General features: G+C 34.3%; 1 protein-coding gene across 1 annotated transcript in view; it reads right to left on the reverse strand.

Annotated features, from left to right (window-relative positions):
- Nucleotides 1–20,906, reverse strand: part of LOC149538002 (uncharacterized) — a 162,535-nt gene extending 141,629 nt beyond the window's left edge. Inside the window, exons 1-4 of the mRNA XM_089799394.1 lie at nucleotides 20,673–20,906; nucleotides 20,493–20,521; nucleotides 20,184–20,295; nucleotides 19,259–19,356 (exon numbers count right to left, since the gene is read on the reverse strand). Coding sequence (XP_089655520.1) covers nucleotides 19,259–19,356; nucleotides 20,184–20,295; nucleotides 20,493–20,521; nucleotides 20,673–20,690 — 257 coding nt within the window. The 5' untranslated portion in view covers nucleotides 20,691–20,906. The remainder of the gene's footprint in view (nucleotides 1–19,258; nucleotides 19,357–20,183; nucleotides 20,296–20,492; nucleotides 20,522–20,672) is intronic.
- Between the last annotated feature and the right edge of the window lie 1,249 nt (nucleotides 20,907–22,155).

A 22,155-nucleotide genomic window follows, 5' to 3' on the forward strand; every position in this document is an offset into this window, starting at 1 on the left:
CAACAAATTGGTGCAGAAAACAAGAAATATTTTTGGTGATGCAAGATTACTCATTGACCCAAGGTGCTCCTGCATCAAACACCCTGGGTAAGTAAACAACTAATGTCCTAATCAGGCAACCCTAATGCTCTGACCTAAGTTATAGAGATCCAACTCAACTTGTGTTATCCATGAACTATCTTCATCTAGTTTATCTTTCCACTAAACAAGGTATTCCATGTTGTCTTTTCCTCTATTACTCTTGCTTACTCTACTATCCAAAACCTTCTCAATGCTTTCAATCTTCTTCTCAGAATAATCCAGGTTATCTTTTAATTCCTCGTCTGTTTCAAAATATTGAAAGATATCTACAATATTGAATATAGCTGAGATGCCCATGTCTTTAGGTAATTCAACTTCGAAAGCATTCCACTGTCAAACTTTCTTAGGATCTTACAAGGACCAAACTTCTTCCTCTTTAGCACTATAGGTACCAGCTAGAAATCTGTTCTTCAAATAAAACATCACCGTATCTCCAACCTCAATAGATTTATGTCTTCTCCCTTTAACTGCCCTTTGTTCATATTTTAGTTTACTATCCTCCATATTCTTCCTTACTTCCTCATGCAAAGCCTTCATGAAATCTGCAAATTCCTCTGCTTCAGCACTTCTCTTCATCTCAGTAGTCAAATCCCTTAGTTTAGTAGTTCCTTTAGAATTCAATCAATGCACAACCTCAAAAGGTGTTTTCTTAGTACTTCTATTCACAGAATTGTTATATGCGAACTCTGCTTGTGCTAAAATCAAATCCCATACAGCAGGTTAATTCCCAACCAAACATCTCAGTAAATTACCCAAGCTTCTATTCACAACCTCAATTTGTCCATCTATCTGCGGATGAAATGTAGAACTAAACTTCAATTCAATATCCATCTTCCTCCAAAGTGTTCTCCAAAAATTACCAATAAACTTGGTAACTTTGTCGGAAACAGTAGTTCTAGGTAACCCATGCAATCTTACTATTTCCTTGAAGAATAATTTAGCCACATGTACTCCATCAGTTGTCTTCGTACAAGGTATGAAATGAGACATTTTTGAGAATCTGTCAACTATTACCAGAATAGAATCATTACCTCTCTAAGTTCTAGGCAAACCAAAACAAATTCCATACAGATATCTTCCCAAGGTTTATTACATATAGGCAATGGTGAATATAATCCTAAATTATGACTAGTTCCTTTTGTTGTTTGACAAATTCTACAACTTCTAACCATCCTCTGTACATCCTTATAAATTTGAGGCCAAAGAGACCTACCAGAAATACACTTCATTGTTTTATCAATTCCGAAATGTCTAGCAAGTCCTCCACTATGATTCGCCTTCATGATATTGTCCCTCATAGATCCTCTAGGCATGCACAATTGAGTTCCTTTTGTTAAGATTATAGCTACAGCCGGATTGATTTAATCGTAAGATACAATGTTGATATAATATATCATATATATAATATATTATATATCATATTATATATATCATATTATATATATGATATATTATACATATATATTATATGTAATACATATGTTATATTGTGATTTATATTGTTAACATATATTAACTAATAATGATTAATCATAGAGACATGCCTCTTCATGAGACATGTCTCCTACTCTTATAAAAGATTGGGATCTGCATTTGGAACACACCTATAACCATGGCAGTGTAATTACATTTGCAGAAACCGATCCATGTTACTTAACACCTTTGAACAACATGTCTTCCATAATATAAAAATCAGTCCACTTATTCCACTCACTCATCAACTAGTTCTTACAAGCCCTCCAAGGTTTTGCAAAATCAAGATCAATTTCATACAAATGCTTCAAATCATCAAAACCAAGTACCTTAACCCTCATTTTCGTCGGCAAATTCCTTCTTCTACTCAAAGCATCAACAACCTTATTTGACTGTCAACTTTTATGGTTCAAAACAAAGGAGAAATTATGCAAGTACTCAACCCACTTCATGTGTCTCTGATTCTAACTTCCCAAATACTGCAAAGCTTTATGGTCAATGTACAACACAAAATCTTTAAGCTTCAAATAATGTCTCCACTTCTTCAAATCTGAACAATAGCATAGAATTCTTGATCATAAACTGAATATCTTTTCTTAGCATCATTCAACTTCTCACTATAGAAAGCTACAGGTCATCCTTCTTGACTCAAAACACCTCCAATGACACTTCCACTAGCATCATAATCCACTTGAAAAGCTTTAGTAGGTAATTCTACTACCCTTTGCTTCAATGTTTCAAAACTCTTACGTGTTTCATGTGTCCACTTTAAATCCTTTTTGTCACCTCTCATGGTTTTTGTCATAGCACTGCATACTAACTGAAATTTCTTATAAACTTCCTATAAAAACATGCCAATCCATTATATGATCTAATTTCTCCAACATTTTCAGGTGTAGGCCAATCAAGAATTACTTTTACCTTTTTCGAAACCATCTTCAAACCCTCAGTTGAAAATACAAAACCAAGATACATAATCTCCTCCTTCATAAAAAAACATTTCTTCAAGTTAATCAGCAGCTTCTCTTCCTTCAATCTCTGCAATACTTCTCTGATGTGCTCAAGGTGTTCTTCTTTGGTCTTACTAAATATAAGAATATCATCAAGATATACAATCGCAAACTTATCCAAGAATTTCTTCAGAACCTCATTCATGAATCTCATGAAGGTACTAGGTGTGTTAGTTAAACCAAAAGGCATAATCAACCATTCATACAGTCCTTCATTTGTCTTAAAGGCAGTTTTCCATTCATCCCCTTCTCTAATTCTGATTTGATGATAGCCACCTTTCAAATCAATCTTTGTAAAATACTTTGCTCCACTCAAACAGTCCATTATGTCATCCATCTTAGGCAAGGGAAGCATGTATTTCACTGTGATCTTATTAATAGCTCTAGTATCAATGTACATACTCCATTCTCCATTTTTCTTAGGTGCCAATACAACAGGTGAGCACAAGGACTCAAACTTTCTCTAATCAAACCCTTTTCAAGCAATTCTTGCACTTGTCTATGCAATTCACCATTTTCAGCAGGCATTAATCTATGTGTTGCTTTATTAGGCAAACTAGCTCCAGGTATCAGATCCATATAGTGACTAATACTTCTTACAGGAAGTAAACCATCAAGTACATTATCAAAAATAATGTCTTGAAACTTTGCTAACAAGGATTCAACCTTAGGTGCATGCTCAAGTTCATCTTGTTTCCTAGTCTCTCTAGGAATCAAAGCAAAACAAACATCTTGCTACTTTACATCTTTAACAAATTGATTACCTTCAACCAAACATACTCTAACTATGGTACAATGATTCTCATCATGCTTTTCTACTAGAGGTAACAAAATTTGCTTCTTTCCATCAACCAAAATAGTATATTGATTCAATCTACCATTGTGCAAAGTTTGTCTACCATACTGCCAAGGTCTACCCAATTGAATATGACAACAATCCATAGGCATAATATCACACAAGAGCTCATCATGATAATTTCCGATTTTGAACTTAACAAGGCATTGTTCACTAACAAATAATTTATGCTCCTTCGGGATCCAAGCAACATGATAAGGCTTAAGATGTCGCAGTCTCTGCAATTGCAACTTGCTAACTAGCTCCTCGGATGCCAAATTATCTGAACTTCCACTATCGATGATTACCTTGCAACATCTGTCAACAATCTTACACTTACTCTTAAATAAACTCCTCAAAACAAGTTCTTTGTCAACATCCTCATTCCACAAAACCCTTATTATCATCATGTTCTCACCTTGCTTTGGTTCATCAGGTGTTTCAACAACTTCTTCACAAGCCAAAGTATTTCTACTGCTACCTCCAATCCTCTTACCAGAATTGCTACATTTGAAGGCTCTATGTCCTTCTTCCCCATACTTGAAACAAGTACTCTTAAACCAAGATCTCTCTTCCTTTTTACAACCATTATTATTCTTAGAGTAACCAGTATAGCTACCTCTAGTGTAATTACCTATTTTTCCAGTGGGTTCTTCTTTCCATTTTATTTTTCCTTTATCTTGAATTGTGTTGTCAGATCTACTACCTTCTCCATATATTCTACCCCTACCATCTTTGAAATCTGCCACCTCTACCTCGTTATCTTTGATCATGTTTCTTTGCCAAATTTTCTTCAGCTTTCAAGGCATACTGATATGCTTCTTCTACACTATCCATCTTAACATAACTAATCTCATCTTGAATAGATGTTCTCAGACCATTCAAGTATCTAGTCACCTTTTCAACTTCATCATCCACATGTCCAAATCTGATATCCAATTTGTAGAATTCCTCGGTGTATTCCTTCCACTCATGTCCTTTTGCCTTAGATTTTGCATTCTTCTCAATAGGTTAACTTGGTAATCAGATTTTGCATTCTTCTCAATAGGTTAACTTGGTAATCTACAAGAAGGAACTTCTTCATTTTGTCAATCATCTTTTCCCGTGTCTTGATCTTTTCTTTTTCTTTTTTTCTGTCTACAAGTGATCCCACCAGAGTGAAGCATGACCTTCAACTTTGTGACTGTTATCTTCACCTTGTTATCAGGAGTGCTTGCATACTCAAAGTACTTATCCATCTCAAAGATCCAACCCAATATGGCATTAGTCTCAAGTCTTTCATCATAGCAAGCAACTTCAATAATAGATCTAAAGTTGGCCCTAGACAAAACTCTCAAAAGTCTTTCCTCATCTTGCTCCACTTCAAGTTCAAGGTTAGGATTAGGTGTTGCTTCTTCATTATCACTAACATCCTCAAGATGTACACCTCTTCTCTGGATTGTCTATAGGTTCAAGTCTCGTTGTAAATTGTCTCAACATGTCCATTATAGCATTATCTGCATTTCCTCTACCTCGAACCATCTTGAGAATAATTCTTGCATGATCGTAACCTTTTGCAAGTTATAGGTCAGATTTCAGATCTGCCACCCTACAACCAATCTAATTAAGGTCCTCCACGATCCAACTCACAAGAAATAACTCAATCTTTGATATCACCTAACACAAGGGATAGTAGGAGAAATAAGCAAAATAAAATCAACTTAAACCTACTGACACCTTGCCAAGAGTACACACAAAAGCAAAACATAGATTTGCAGCAAAGAGACCATAGAATTCATAGATTTCCTAATTTATTGCACATGATAAATAGCAACCAACATGCTCGACTGTGAGGCCTTCCGAGTTGCGGCCTTATACAAAGAAATACATCAGCAAAGTTCAAGCTCACAATCCTTATATCTTTTCTAACTTACTAACTATATGAATCTTTTTTCCTACATCCAATCCAAGCTTCTTATATAGACAACTAGACCACAAGTCGTCCAGTCAAGCATTTAATTACAATATGGGTCCTACCTTGGAAATGTAAGCCATAACCCAAGTAATGGGCATCAATTATTCACGCACTATTGAAGGTAGGTCCAAACACAATCAACGAGTCGGCTCCCAATTGCACAAGACACCACATCATCATAGGAAACTGCGCCAAACGAAATAACACGCCACACTCGATGAAAACAGCTGGAAACAGAGGCCAAAAAGAATGGCACAAAACTCGAAGGATATGACACATCATCTTATGCTCTCTTAAAGTAAGGACTAAAAGCAAGTCCTCAACAAGATGCTAACTACGCACAACACAAAACTCAAGGTAGTAACGACTACTATGCAAACAACAAACTAGTGCAGAAAACAAGAAATGTTTTTGGGTGATGCAAGATTGCTCATTAACCCAAGATGCCCCTGCATCAATTGACAATGCAATCCTTGAATAATACTAAGGTTCTTTATGAATAATTCTTGAATGAATTGTCTACAATTGTATATGGTTGAATGACTAGTTATTTTTCATATAAAGCTTTGATTTCATATGTTGAATTGCTTATACATTTGATGTCTTCACAAATGAAGCAATCTCCACTTTTATAGTTTCAATTGCAAGGGAACATCACATATTTTCATTAACGTCATAACCTTTACAAGGAATACTATTGATGTGAATTTTTATGCCACTTCAACATGTTGAATCCAATACTTAGTATTCCAAATGAAACACCAAATCTCCAACTCTCTCTTCAACAAGAAAGCTCATATGCTATAAACAATGTATATCAATTGTGTGATCAAATGAAATAACCACAAGTTTCCTTCTTATTGTGGACTTTCGGTCAATTTTAATGATATGATATGTTGGGTATCACAAAGGAATTTACGTTGTACATTCAATGGATATCACCACTTCACCTACTTCCCAACCAAAAAAATTGCAAAGGGAAAGGGTTAAAGAACCTAATATAATCCTAGAATGCAAGAGATAATGAATGTATTTGTGACAATACTAGACTTAATTTAGCCATCAACATCAACCAAGCTAGCACAATCTCCAAAGATAGATGTAAGATGTTCAAACTATTCCATTAACACCATTCATGAAACATATCAATGTGCAAGCAATTTTGAAGTAAAGCTCATAAATATGTCATTTCACCAATGCAAAACAAACTTATAATTAGCAAGCACCTCGTAGTTTGGTCTAAGGGAGCTCATCAAAGATACATCACAAGTATCTTCCATTCAACTAAATACTATTTCTAATCAACATGAAATGAAATCACAATCTAAGTGAGGAAATGTAGAAACTATGCAAGGACTCCAAAGCAACCCAAGTAATGCACCACAAATTACCAATTACTTTGAGAGCATTATGACAACAATTTCTCCAAGTATCTTGTCTCTTTACAAAGGACAAGGCCTTCACCTTTTAATGAGGCTCCTGTTGAAATTCACGATAGGATTTATATTAAATAAATATTCTTAGACTATATATTTCTGTAGTATGAAGGAACTTGGAAGCAATATTATTTCTGCCACCTTTCATAGAGAACTTTATTAAACTTCACTTTCGATGATTGATATAAGCGGTAGGAACTCTAATATATAATAAACATGGGGGCATGAATTAAGGGGACATGACCCCTATGTGCAACCTTCTATTCAAACACATTGACTATTACTAAGGGAGGTTGACGATGTATTATTTAAACCATACCCAGTCAACACCAGCCTACCAAAACCATCTCATGTCAATGTGACGTGACATACAATGAATGAACAATCGAACATAAGAGAGGTTTTGTCTTAGGTAATACCTCATGCAGATACAACCTGCTCGCAGGCCTTTCAATGACCATACACGTCGCTTATAACCATGTGAGAATACCCAATCATAGCACGGGCCAAAGGATATGCACGAGCACCAGGAAACCACTGATATTTGAAGGACATGACAGCCATGATAATACATATAACCTTTGATTAATTATCATGCGATTATAAATGTACAAATTAATATGAGAACATATATCTATATATAATTTAATCAAAGAGTTGTCCTTTATGTTAATCTAATGTTTTATACAACTAAAGCTATAAAACATTAACAGCTCCAAGTACAATGAATGGCCAAGATTTAGCCAACACAACCCTAATCTACCTAACAACTACAAGCATTAATAAGAAAATTGCAATACTTTTATGAACCAATGAGAAAATATGTTAGGTAGGGTCACTAAGTAGACTTTACATGTACACTTGGCATAATGTGATTGGGTTTTCTTAGACACATGCAACTAGGGCCTTTTGATTGGTTGACAATGATTGGCACAACCTCAATATGCTTATATCATAGACTTGATCATATTCTTTGGTGATGAGAAATAATCTCTTAAAAGTTAATACTCAACATTATCAAGTCTTCAATGGTGATGACATAATCCCAAATAGTTTTCATCTTCATTAGTCTTTTGGAAATCTTCTCATTGCATTGCTTATTCTTGCATATGTACTTGAAATCTCAACTTCTTGGCCTTGATGATCTTGAAGTGACAAGGTCTTTCATGAAATAGGATTATTGTAATTGATCCAATTGAACTTGGATTCTTGGAGGGAATTGAAGTTGATAATTCGTCTTTACTTGTAGCCTTGATTCTTTGATTTCATCTTCATGTTGGCATTGAGCTTTTTGTTTCCACCTTGATCTTCAACTTTGAGCTTGCACCTTCACCTTGTTTGAATCCTCAAGCTTGATCTTGTCACGGCTCCTTTGTCCTCCAAGCATCTCCCTCTTCCATAGCCACCATAAAGAGGTCATTGTATTAAATCCAAGAATTAGATATGAAACTCTTTCTAAATTTTGCATTTTTTCCGTAAAATTATAAAATCGAAGAGTTGAAAATACCCAATTTTAGCCTATTTAAACTATTTCATCATGTAATTGTTTAAGAAAACCGAAATCAAGAGGGGGAAGGGGTAGGTCCCATCATGACTGTCTTGTTTTAACTCAAAATAGGCTAGAGATTTTGAAAGGAGGGGGAAATGGCATACCTGTACTTGACAAGTGCAAAATCCACACCAGTCAAGTAAAACCTTGTACATGGCAAGTGTGGATTCTACACTTGTCAAGCACACGATGTTGGCTTTACCAATTACCTTGCAAATTTAAAACTTTTCTACTCTATTTGTTGCCATTTTTCTTGAATTTTCACTTGAAACTCTTGCACTTGTAGGTGTGGAAGTAAAGGGAGGAGAAATCTTGCTTGTACTTGAGAAGTGTGGAATTCAAACTAGTCAAATAGAACCTTGTACATGACAAGTGGATTTTGTACTAGTCAAGTGCAAGCTTGTACAAGGCAAGTGCAGATTTTGAACTTGTCAAGTACAAGGTGTTTTGGAAAAAGGTGAAATGAGAGGGTCAAGTGGCAGGGCAAAAATACATTAAAAAATAAAATCTAAGTCACATATTTGTATGTGACTTAACTTTAAGTTATATTATATGTATACAATGTTAGGTTTTTTGAGAAGGTTTCAAATTTGTAGGAGTTATATTGGAGATTTTAGATTTTGGGATATTCTAAAAGAAATTCAGACTCAGCCAAATTTCTAGAATCAGCACACTTCCATCAGTGTTCTTTTTAGGTTGAGACTTCATCTCTTCTTGATTTGCATCTACACTTCATCCTTTTTACACCTTGGCTAATTCACTTCATCTCAAATTTATTGACTCTCATTCCACATCCTTGACGAGCTTGACCCAACTTCTACTCAAATCCTTGACTGACATAACTCCCCAACTAGAAAAAGTTTCCCAAAGTCAAACTCAGCCCTTAGACTTGGAGACGTGAAAATTACCACTAAACTAAAACTATTTGGGACAACTACCCCACTGCTAAGTGAAAAGAGGGAGTACACATTTGCGATGGAATGGTGGTGTGAAAACCTCACAACAAATACATCTCTTCATTATTGAATGTTATCTTTAGTAAACACCATAATGAATTTTGATTGGTTCTCTTTTATTGTTTTATGAAATCGCCATCTAAAAACATTCCTTATGAATCATCATTGACCCCTTTGTAGAATTGCCACTCTTGATATCTCTTTTGTCAAGGATAAGGCAACAATCTAGATTTAATAATGTTGCAATCTTCCTACATGGCTGAAACATGACACCTGGATTCTATTTCTTATTTTTATTTTCTAATACCACATCCTCATAGAATACACTTTTTCCTATAAATAATAAGCCTCTTAAAGAGGATAGTACTTGCTCTTCATCTTCACCTCGAATAGAGTGCTCAAATGAAAGGATGGAGATCAGATTTGGATGCATTTTCATCTATGGCCTCCTAAAGTGTGAAAGGTCCATCCCTTAATGGCTGAAGCTTCTTTAATTGCCCTACAAGCCTTGCCTTGCCCAAGGAAAGCCAAACTTTCTCTCCCGCCTTAGTTTGTGTTCCTTTCCATCTTGATCGCGCCTTCCTTTATACATTTGTTATTGTTCTTTACAAGACTTTGAGTTGGATTTACCTATCCCTCTCAACAAATTTAGATGCCTCAGTCACCTCACTATCTTGTTCATCTTCCTTATCAAAAGCTGCATAAAGTGGACTAGATATCAAATATCCTCAGCATGCTTCAAATGGTGACTTTATACCAGAAGAATGTAATGATCTATTATAAGAGTGTTGAATGCATGGAAGAGAGTCATCCCATGCCCTGCTATTGTTATACACCCAAATGAGTTATACAAGGTCTAGTTGACCACTGTTGCTTGACCATCTATTTGACAATGAAAGACTATTTTTATTTACCTTTGTGTTCATCATGCTAAATAATGTAGTCTAAGACTTACAAATAAACCAAGTATCCCTATCATGGAGAGCACACGATTATATTGAGAGGGGGGGATGAATCAGTAAAATACGAAATTTCCCAAATTAAAACTTTTATCCAAACAATTAACTTCAAATGCTGAAATGAACAATTATGCACATGAACACAATAACACAATGTTTTACGTGGAAACCCAATGCAAGAGAAAACCATGGCAAATAAATGCTTTATATATAAATATGTTCTTTTACAAAATGGTTTGTAGGCTTCAACCTACTAGAGGTTATGACCTCTATGATTATGAGCACCGACTCACTAGAAACTCCAACTCACACACTTCACAGGCACCGACCTATTGGAAGCACCAACCCCCACTACTATCTTTGTGTGCACCATCCCACTGCACACAAACTTCCTTTCCACCTTGACGATGTTGCTTACACAATTAATGATGGACCTTATTTTTCACTTCAAATCTAAATGCCTTTCCTTCCTCAATCTTGCTTTTATTGTAGTCTCAAATCACACATTCTTCATATTAAAAATTCTGATTCATATCAGACTGATAATATGATTTCATATATCTTTGTCTTGAAGCACTCACATTCTTTCCTTTATTTATACTCCTCTATAATTTCTCCACTTCTCACAACAATTCTATTTTAACCATGCTACACTATATATTTTGTATCTGATTTTCTTCATACATACTTCTTATTTCTGTGCATGCCCTTCCCTGCATTTTGCTCTTATTTTTCATTCATTTTCTTCACATACTCTGAAATACATATATAAATCAGATTTTTAATCTGATTATATATATTTTCTCTTTTACTCTTTTTCACTCTGCACTCTACACTTCCACCACTTACCCTTTTCTCTTCATAGATATTCTTCTCTCAATGCTGACTTACTTCTGACTCTCATACATGTTTCTCTTCAATTACCATCCTTTATCTTTCATTCATCTTACTGTATATATCCATTCATATCCAAAAGATGTCTTTCCGAATAGATGCAATTTTCAACTTTAACCATAAACTAAGAGAATTAATTTAGTAATCTTAATTTTATCAAACTTTATTTGCAGCAAATCCTCATTCTTATTGGGCTTAACAAACAGTTCAACCTTGTTATCAAGGAATACCCTTATATATCAATATTCAACATAATTTTAAGAATCTTCTTCGCTATCTTCTGTGCACTCAAGGAACAAAGCCTTCTTTCAAATCTGCACGCAGTTGTGATGACATCGCCTAGGTAACTATATGATTTATCATATGGGAATCGGATTAATATAATTACAGTTTGAGACATGCACAATAGCCGCCTATCTTCTCTTCCTTATCTCCATATATACAAACTCCAATATCTTCTTCATAGCATGTATAACTTTATCGCTCCTTGTTATGAATACATCAGTTTCCCCTTCTTTGTGACTACATATACTGACTGGGAATCCACAATGAATTTAATTGAGACGTGAATGTGTATGATTTGCTACATATAAACATCCAGATGCTGACCTGAGGTTTATTTGATCATAGTCTTCTTACTTGACCGCTGGTGTGCCAAATGGAATTCATTCTGCCATGTTAGTGTCACATATTACCTTCAGCCCTGCATATAATGTCAAATAAATGTTTTGCACACAATATTGTGCTCCATCTTCTTTGGACTAAATTATTCCTTTGACTGCTTTGTCGTCCATCACACGATATACTTACTCTGCTTTGAAGTCTTGATGCTTTACAAGATATTGTAATGTTCTATTTTGTCATTTTTGCTGACATTCATTTGGGTAAAACCATTTATTCCGGTATCAGTCACGTCTTCAAGGAATCATTGCAGATAATAAATAGTCTTTGACAGTACTACTGTTCCAACGCATTTGATAGCCGTAATGACATGTTTTGTTGTCAAACTGATATTGATGTTCATATATGATATCGCTAATAAGCATATACTCTGGAAACAATCATTGTTATTCTTGACTTCTCTTACATTGTCTTGAATGTAATCGTTACTCGTTCATTGCACATTTATATGATTAAATTTTTTCTCTTTCATCACTACGTTGTCAACTGTGTATCCATCAATGCCATCTCAATTTTTTAATCTAGTTTTCTAGATTCACCGCTGGTGATTGTTTGAGCTAAACTCCCTTTTGTTGTTGAGAATCATTCCATAACATGGTAATATTTGTGCAGAAATCTCTTATGGTCAACATTGTCGCATCTGTAGCATGTAACTACTTTCTAAATCATTGTCTTTGCTAGATGAATGTTTACGTCATCCATATTTTGTATCACTATTTTCTGTGCACTCCATGTCTGACTTCTGATTTGATTAATAATATTAAATATAAATCATAATCACTTGTATTCCTTCTTTCTAAATGTCTTCTCTCTTTTCTTTTGTATTCAACATCATTGTGTACTTTACTGTCTTTATTCCTTCTAAGTATCTACATGATCTTTGTCATTTATACCATAACAAGTGTACATATAAGGTTCTGATTTTGTTTGTCTTATTCTTCTGGCTCATGGAAACTTGTTACTGCAAGTCAATTCGTTTGCTTCCTATTGTTTATTTTATAGCAGCTATACAAACTGTTACTATCTCATAATGTCTTGATATTAGTCAATTTACTTGTATACTATTATGTCTTTGCATCTTCTATCAATGACAACTGCTAACAAATATCATCTTGAAGATCTTTGACATCAATGACAATATTTCCATCAATCTCCCCCTTTGTCATTGATGGCAACACTTTCTCATCTCTTCCGGTTTTCCTACTTTCCATATCTCTCCCCCTTTGACATCATTGGCAAAGGGATAGCCATAAAAAAACTATTCATCAAATTCTCCCCCAGTGAAAATTATCTCGTACTCCCCTTAAGAAGAATTCATTAACACTCGTTTATGCTCTAGTGTTACAATCACTGCATTTATTTTTGAACCACTCCACTTTGCAATCTTTAACATCAATACAATCAGCTTCCAGACTAATCTCCATAACATCAAGTTGTCTCGAACCAACCTACATTTTTTCTCCAAGGGTTTAACAAGTGTTTTCATTTGTATCTCTTCCTGAGATAATGCGTCTTCTCAACTAGGAGGTTTATGAACTGCAATTTGTACCTGCATTGATTTCTCCTTCTCCTTGAGTTATCCTCCTCCTCCGTACTTTTGTAGTTATTTTGTGATTAAATTTTGCATCCTGTTTTTTGTCATCTATGTGAGTCTCTCCATCATCAAGTCTGCAATATTTTGCTATATGCCATAGTTATTGAATTTATAACATACAATATTATGATTCAAGTATGGATTATAGTTTTTACTTCTCCATTCATGAGGATTTCTCATTTGTGTTCTCCATTCTCTCGCCTTGTGACCAAAATAGTTGTATGAGTAACAATATCCATAGAAGCTAGGCATATATCCTTGCTTTCTATAATCCCTTCTAAGTTCAATTCTTTTAAATTTTGTGAATGAATCAGCCTTACTCCCTTCTTTGACAAAGCCTTTGAATGTACAAGCTTGATTGTTTACTTCTCCTTCATAACCTACTCATGTATTTTTTGTGGATGATCTTTGACTATCAATTATATCTGTCAAAATTTCAGAGTTCTTTTCATATTTTTGACTGGTATTTAATTTGGCAGTGGTTTTTAAATTACATTTCAACATGGTGACTTCTTCCTCTAATTTGGCACAATCCACTTCCTTTGCATTTAAATTTCTCATCATCTCATTTTGAACTTCTTTGGCTTCTTCTAATTGTTCCTTCAAACATTCAATTTCTTTGCTTGATTCATTTTGGGATTCCTATAATTCTTGAATTTTTACTTTCAGTTTTGCAATCTTCTTCTTAAGCTTTCCATTTTCATTGTGAGCATAATGGAGTTCTTCCATGATATCAAGATCCTCTTCCTCATTATAGGCCTCTTCTTCATCTTCTGTAAACGTAGTCAATCCTTCTATTTTTCCATCATCAGGGACTTCTTTTGTATCTGAATTATTGTCTTCTTCTATAATGCCATCTTGATTTGCTACATCATCACTTTCTAATGTCATGTGTTTTCCAAGTGCCGCCTCAACACAAATGTTAGCCTTTGTATTCCCACATGTATTTGATTGAATAATGTCAATACAACCATCATTGCATATATAGTCGACTCCTTTTTTCAGAGAATCCATTATCTATCACTTCATCTCTAGTAGTCGATGCATTATTATTTATACTATTCTTTGTATTACCTTTTCTCTTATTTCCTTTCCTTTTTCCCATGTGTGCTCAATAGATCTACCTTCAAGCGATTAGGCTTTATAGAAGGAACCGACTCTAAGACCAATTGAAGAGCACACGATTATATAGAAAGGAGGGGTGAATCAATATAATAAGAAATTTGCCAATTTAAAACTTTTATCCAAACAATTAACTTCAAATGTTGAGATGAACAATTATGCAAGTGAAAACAATGACACAATGTTTTACGTGGAAACCCAATGCGGGAGAAAACCATGGCAAATAAATGCTTTATATATAAATTTGTTCTTTTACAAATTAGTTTTTAGGCTTCAACCTGCTACATGCTACGACCTTCATGTTTATGAGCACCAACTCACTAGAAGCTCCAACTCCCACACTTCGCAGGCACCGACATACTGGAAGCAACAAACCCCACTACTATCTTCGTGAGCACCAACCATCGTTGAATATATATAGTCAGCTCCCTTTTCAGAGAATCCATTATCTATCACTTCATCTCTAGTAGTTGGTGCATTATTATTTATACTATTCTTCGTATTACCTTTTCTCTCATTTCCTTTCCTTTTTCCCATGTGTGCTCAATAGATCTACCTTCTAGCGATTAGGCTTTATATAAGGAACTAGCTCTAATACCAATTGAAGAGCACACGATTATAATATAAGGGGAGTGAATCAGTATAATAAGAAATTTGCCAATTTAAAACTTTTATCCAAACAATTAACTTCAAATGCTAAGGTGAACAATTATGCACATGAACACAATGACACAATGTTATACGTGGAAACCCGAAGCGGGACAAAACCACGGAAAATAAATGCTTTATATATAAATTTGTTCTTTTACAAATTAGTTTTTAGGCTTCAACCTACTACAGGCTACAACCTCTATGTTTATGAGCACAAACTCACTAGAAGCTCCAACTCCCACACTTCGCAGGCACCGACCTACTAGAAGCACCAACCCCCACTGCTATCTTCGTGAACACCAACCCACTGCACACAAAGTTCTGTTCCACCTTGACGATGTTGCTTACAAAACTAATGATGGAACTTACACTTCAAATCTGAATGTCTTTCCTTCCTCAATCTTGTTTTTATTGTAGTCTCAAATCACACATTCTTCATATGTAAAATTCTTATTCATATTAGACTGATAATATGATTTCATATATCTTTGTCTTGAAGCACTCACATTCTTTCCTTTATTTATATATCTTCTCCGCTTCTTACAACAATTATCTTTTAACCACTACACTATATATTTCCTATCTGATTTTCTTAATACATACTTCTTATTTCTGTGCATGCCCTTCCCAGCGTTTTGCTCTTATTTTTCATTCACTTTCTTCACATACTCTGAAATACATATATAAATCAGATTTCTAATCTGATTATATATATTTTCTCTTTTACTCTTTTTCACTCCGCACTCCACACTTCCACCGCTTACCCTTTTCTCTTTATAGATATTCTTCTCTCAATGCTGACTTAATTCTGGCTCTTATACATGTTCTTCTTCAATTACCAACCTTTATCTTTCATTCATCTTACTGTATATTTCCATTCATATCCAAAAGATATGTCATTCCAAATAGATGCAATTTTCAATGTTAGCCATAAACTAAGATAATTAATTTAGTAATCTTATTTTATCAAACTTTATTTGCAGCAAATCCTCATTCTTATTGGGCTTAATGAACTGTTCAACCTTGTTATCAAGGAATACCCTTATATATCAATAGACATAATTTTAAGAATCTTCTTCGCAATCTTCTGTGCATTCAAGGAACAAAGCCTTCTTTCAAATCTGCACACAGTTGCGATGGCATCGCCTAGGTAAGTATATGATTTATCATATGGGAGTCCGATTAATGTAATTACAGTTTGGGACATGAACAATAACCACCTACCTTCTCTTCCTTATCTCCGTATACAAACTCCAATATCTTCTCCATAACGCGTATAACCTTATCGCTCCTTGTTACGAATACATCAGTTTCCCCTTATTTGGGACAGCATATACTGACTGGGAATCCACGATGGCTTTAATTAAGACGTGAATGTGTATGATTTGCTGCATATTGATATAAACATCCAGATGCTGACCTGGGGCTTATTTGACCGTAATCTTCCTACTTGACCGCTGGTCTGCCAAATGGAATTCATTCTGCCATGTTAGTGTCACATATTACCTTCAGCACTGCATACAATATCAAATAAATGTTTTGCACACGATATCGAGCTCTATCTTCTTTGGAATAAATTATTCCTTTGACTGCTTTGACGTCCATCACATGATATACTTCCTCCGCTTTGAAGTCTTGATAATTTACGGGATATTGGAATGTTCTAGTTTGCCGTGTTTGCCGTCATTCATTTTGGTGAAACCGTTTATTCCAATATCAGTCACATCTTCAAGGAATCGTTGCAGATAATAGTCTTTGACATGTTGTGTATTTAGTACTGCATATTTTATTGTTCCACCGTGTTTGATAGCCGTAATGACATATTTTGTTGTCAAACAGATATTGATGTCCGTATATGATATCGCTAATAAGCATATACTCTGGAAACAATCATTGTTATTCTTGACTTGTCTTACATTGTCTTGAATTTAATCACTGCTTGTTCATTGCACATTTATATGATTTAATTTTATCTTTCTTCCATCACTACGTTGGCACCTGTGTATTCATCGATGTCATCTGTATTTAAAATAAATTTTTAATCTAATTTTCTAGATTCACCGCTGGTGATTGTTTGAAATAAACTCCTTTTATTGCTTAGAATTGTTCCATAACATGGTAATATCTGTGGAGAAATCTCTTATGGTCAACATTGTCACATCTGTAGCATGTAACTGCTTTGTAAATTGTCTTTGCTGGATGAATGTTTACGTCATCCATATTTTGTATCACTATTTTCTGTGCATTCCATGTGTGACTTCTGATTCGATTAATATTATTAATTATAAATCATAATCACTTGTACTCCTTTCTAAATGTGTTCTCTCTTTTCTTTCGTATTCAACATCATTATGTACTTTATGGTCATTATTCCTTCTAAGTATCTACGTGATCTGTGTCATTTATATCATAACAAGTGTGCATATAAGGTTCTGATTTTGTTTGTCTTACTCTTCTGGCTCATGGAAACTTGTTGCTGCAAGTTAATTCCTTTGCTTCCTATTGTTTATTTTATAGCAGCTATACAAACTGTTACTATCTCATAATGTCTTGATATTAGTCAATTTACTTGTATACTATTATGATTTTGCATCTTCCGTCAATGACAACTACTAACGAATATTGTCTTGAAGATCTTTGACATCAATGACAATATTTCCATCATGTCAAACATAATTGAATTAGGTACCAAAGTTTATACATACATTGTTAAAAAACATTTCAGCTGCCTCTTTCCATGAAATAGTTTCTTTACAAGCAAATAGAATGAACATTTTGCCAATCCAATCAACTAATTCAAATAAATAATCTTGTATGTCTATCATATGTAACTCGCCTACAAAATTCAAAGAAACATGGCACACCTACCCCTGCTCAAATAGGAAAAAGCATATATATTCCTTGCTTCCTTGTTTCATAAATGTATGTAGTCCTTGGGGGGTCTTGTGTTCTCCATCCATCAATGCATCTTGTTAGTTGCATTTCTCTTTTTGGGGGAGAGATTTTCCGTGATGTTTTCTCTCTTCTTTTATGAGAGATTGCATTTCATTTATTGCATTGCATTGCACATTGTACATTGTACATGGGTACCTAACATCGCCTAGTATCCAAGACCCGTCTTGCTTTGTAAGTTTAAGTGCATTAAAAAATTTCCTAATGACACTTTACATAAGCTTACTTAGGATAATGCTTTACATAGTAGTTTATCATTGAGACACCTAGGAGTTTGAACTTGTATTAAACACATGATTTAGGAGAATTCCACTTTTGGGGGTGATAGTTGTTATCATATTCCACATTATGTGAGAATTCTGCCTTTAGTGTATATATCGCATTATCATCCTCATCATATGGCACATACTTCATTGCATAATGGAAGATGATCCACCTTTGGTGGACATGTGATTCCACCTTGTGTATGTGATAGCTTATATTCTCCTTATCATTGTCTCTTATTGTCTTACAAATATAAACAAGCCTATTACATACATTTTCATTATGTCCATTATCAATAATATCATTTTTTTATCTTAATGCAATTGTCTTGCCATTTTCTTGTGCAAGCTATCTTGGTCTTTCATTTGATCAGAGGGGCATAGTAGAGTCACCTAAAACTCTAACACCTTAGAGTCCAAGTCTGTGAACTATGCTTGAAAGTATTAAATTATCTTGAAATTTTCATCTTCTTTAGGCAACTTGTGTTGTTGATCATTTGTAATTGCAATTTATGTGCAAGGACAAGATATCGAAAATAGTTTGCCACCATAATTTTCCCACTTTATTGTAAAATTAAAAAATGTCATTTTTTTCAGATTGACAACAGCATATTTCATTAGTTCAGCATTAGTTTTGGCAATCCCAAAAGTAAAAGCTCTACCATTCAACTTTTAAAAAAAAAACTTTATCACTGACACAACATATTGAATCTGGATGATAGAAGTCTTAGAGTATTATCAAAATTAAATGATATTAACCTGGCTGACCTTCAATGAGTTCACAGTTTCAACTATGTGTTATCATAACTCAAATCCATCTCCTAGAAAAACAAATTTATGGATTTTACCTTTGTCTTTGTTCATTAGATGATTCTCGAAACTCAATATCACGTTTCCGCTGCTGTAAAAGAGCATATATGCAATTGCATGTGTGGGCAACTGAGACCTGTTAAAAACAAACCTTAAATTAGCCCTTACAAGAATATGATATGCAGACATGCGCCTTTCCGATATCATAAACACAGCATCAAATCATACTTTTAATTACGAGAACCAGGTTTATTATTAAGTATTTACTCGCAAAATTTGATTAATGGTCACCCCTTGTAATATTGCATTGTAAACAACCTTGTGACACCGATCTGCCATGAAAATGAACACACATATATGATGGGGCATGCAAATTTCAATTTAAGAACAAGACATGGAAAGGTTTCTTGTCCGAAGATTTTTGCTGTTTATGCTTAAGTGGAATTTATCTCAATGACAAAGCAAGGGAATTCTCAAGGAGAAGAAGTGAAGACTGGTTGGGTGATGGGAGAAACAGTGCGAGGGTTGTGACAGGAAGAGGCAGAGAGTAAACAAGAAGAAGAGTAAATTTGGCAAGAGATGGACCATTTAAGAGTGAAGATCTTATTTTTACTGCCAAGCTGATTATCAGAGCATAGGTCATGACCTAGAGAGTAGATCTTTGCTTTGAAGTTTAAGACAATTGTTCTGATTATTCTAGCTTATAAACTTTGCACAGCACTCGAAAAGTTCAATGACATAAAAATTGTTCAACAAATCAAAACTTATAACTGCAGCGTCAGCCTAATATGAAAAAATGAGAAAAATGAAATCCATCAAACCAATATGGTAACAAGAATTTAGATCAGCATTTGCTAAATATTCACATACACTTGATACACAAGTGCAATAATGTCTTTATTTGGAAAACTGCAAAAGACATCTTTAACAAAAAAAGAACTAGGTGAAAAGTAATTCACTTACAGGGTCATTCGTCTGTAAGTCGAGAGACGCCGGAAAGCCATAAATAACCAAGGTCTGGTTCAGGTATTTTACACAGTGCTCTAAATTATTCGCATCTGCAAAAGTGTATTCTCTGGAGAGGAAAAAGCAACAATAATATAACATTTTAATAATAAATCTCTACGCGTCCATAACAAAGTTAAATACAAATACAATTTAAACTAAATCCATTTTCTTGGCAAGGTGTCTGAAGGTTGAAAGTTCGAGTCGCTGAAAATACAATGTACTTCGTAAAGATGATATTTAGGCAAAAGGCGGCTCTCTACTTACCCTAGGCCGTACCCGAGCTCCATTGAAGACTTCAGAAGTTGTATAAAAAAACCAACAAAATAAGTCAGGAAAGCATTCATCTAATTGAGGGGAAAATGACAGGAGTAAACTTCTATTTCAAATTTAGGAACAAAAAATACAGCACTGCAAGATTGTTAAAACCAGAGGATATTTCTTTACCCTGAGATCTGTTCCCATTGTTCTTGAAACTTACTCCAGGGGCTTTTTCCCGACAAGGTCACGCGATCCAGTCTCGAGGAGCGTCTGGCAAAATAATAGAACTTGGTTGGCCCACCACGGCTACCCAGAGAACAGATGAGAAGAGATGACGACGAGGGAAATTGAAAATACCCAAGTTATTTGAAAGAGAGACCAGATAGGGACCATCTTCCAATAAAACGGTTAACTCCTTTCACCTAATCCTTCAATTCTAATTTTAAATATAGTTATTAGTCTTTTTAGTTAAGAACCAAAGACTAAGGGGTATTCATTCTGCCAAATTCACCCAACATAATCTTGACCATTTAGATACTAAGGACCTTTCATTCAGCAAGACTTGATCAGTCTTTGTGAGTCTTTCAACTCACCAAAGGTCCTTTAACCTCCATATATATATAGTTAGTTATTGAGTGTTTTAAGTCTCCTCCTACTACATTTTAAAATGACTAATTTGTTATTCTTCCATCCATATTAATGGCTAGTGCTCTTCTCCTAAATAAATATTTCAAATAATTATTGTGCCAATAATTTGATGGGTTGGAACATGTGTAGATGGTGAAGAATTATGAAGAGATTTTTCTTTACTTCTCATTTATTTTATGAGGGTCTCTTAATATAATTATGTTAACACATAATATAAGTTTAGGTTTTTGGTAAGTTAGAAATTGTCACACTAACTTAAATTTCTTTTCCACTACTTGTCAATCATTTAATGTTTTTCAACGCATGTCAATCAAAAATATATATATTATGTAATTTATTGAATTGAATATGAAAAATGATAAAGCTCATGAGATTGTGAGTTTCTATAAATTTGAAAGCTTAAACTACACAACAAAATTTATGGAACATTTCACTTCAAAATATTCTTTAAAAACCTCAAGAAGTCTTGGCCATGGTACCCATACTAATTTTGTGAGAAATTAAAATCATTTTATTAGATTTCATCATGCAACACATTTTTATATATTCATTTGTAGTTTATCCATTTTTTCACCTCTCCTTGTACAGCTAGTGTTTATTACACCAATTACAATCATAAATTTGTTTCATGCATAAATTTTATTGCTATGTTGCCCTTTGTCATTTACGTAGGTGCAAGGTTAATCCTATGACTACATATCCAACCCTCAAATTTCTTAAATTCAAATCCAAAGTTGGTTAGTTGTCTCTTATTTCACTAATAGTTGTGAATCAGTCAAACACACATTTTCAGAAATTGATCATAAGTCTTGGTATTTAAATATATTCATTTCACATTCTCTCATATGTAAGCCCTACTAAGGAACCCTAGACAGACTACTAATGACTAAAAGATCATAGCACTTTTTGAATAAAAGTACATCTTCGTATAAACATGATGATTTCATTTACTCACTAAGATTAGAGAATTAAAAAAGAAATTATGCACCATACTTACATTCATTAGAAAGCATAAGCAGAA

This window comes from Cupressus sempervirens, chromosome 9 (genome assembly GCF_028749045.1).
Source record: "Cupressus sempervirens isolate cs-2001-9-10 chromosome 9, ASM2874904v1, whole genome shotgun sequence".
Classification (NCBI taxonomy): Eukaryota; Viridiplantae; Streptophyta; class Pinopsida; order Cupressales; family Cupressaceae; genus Cupressus; species Cupressus sempervirens.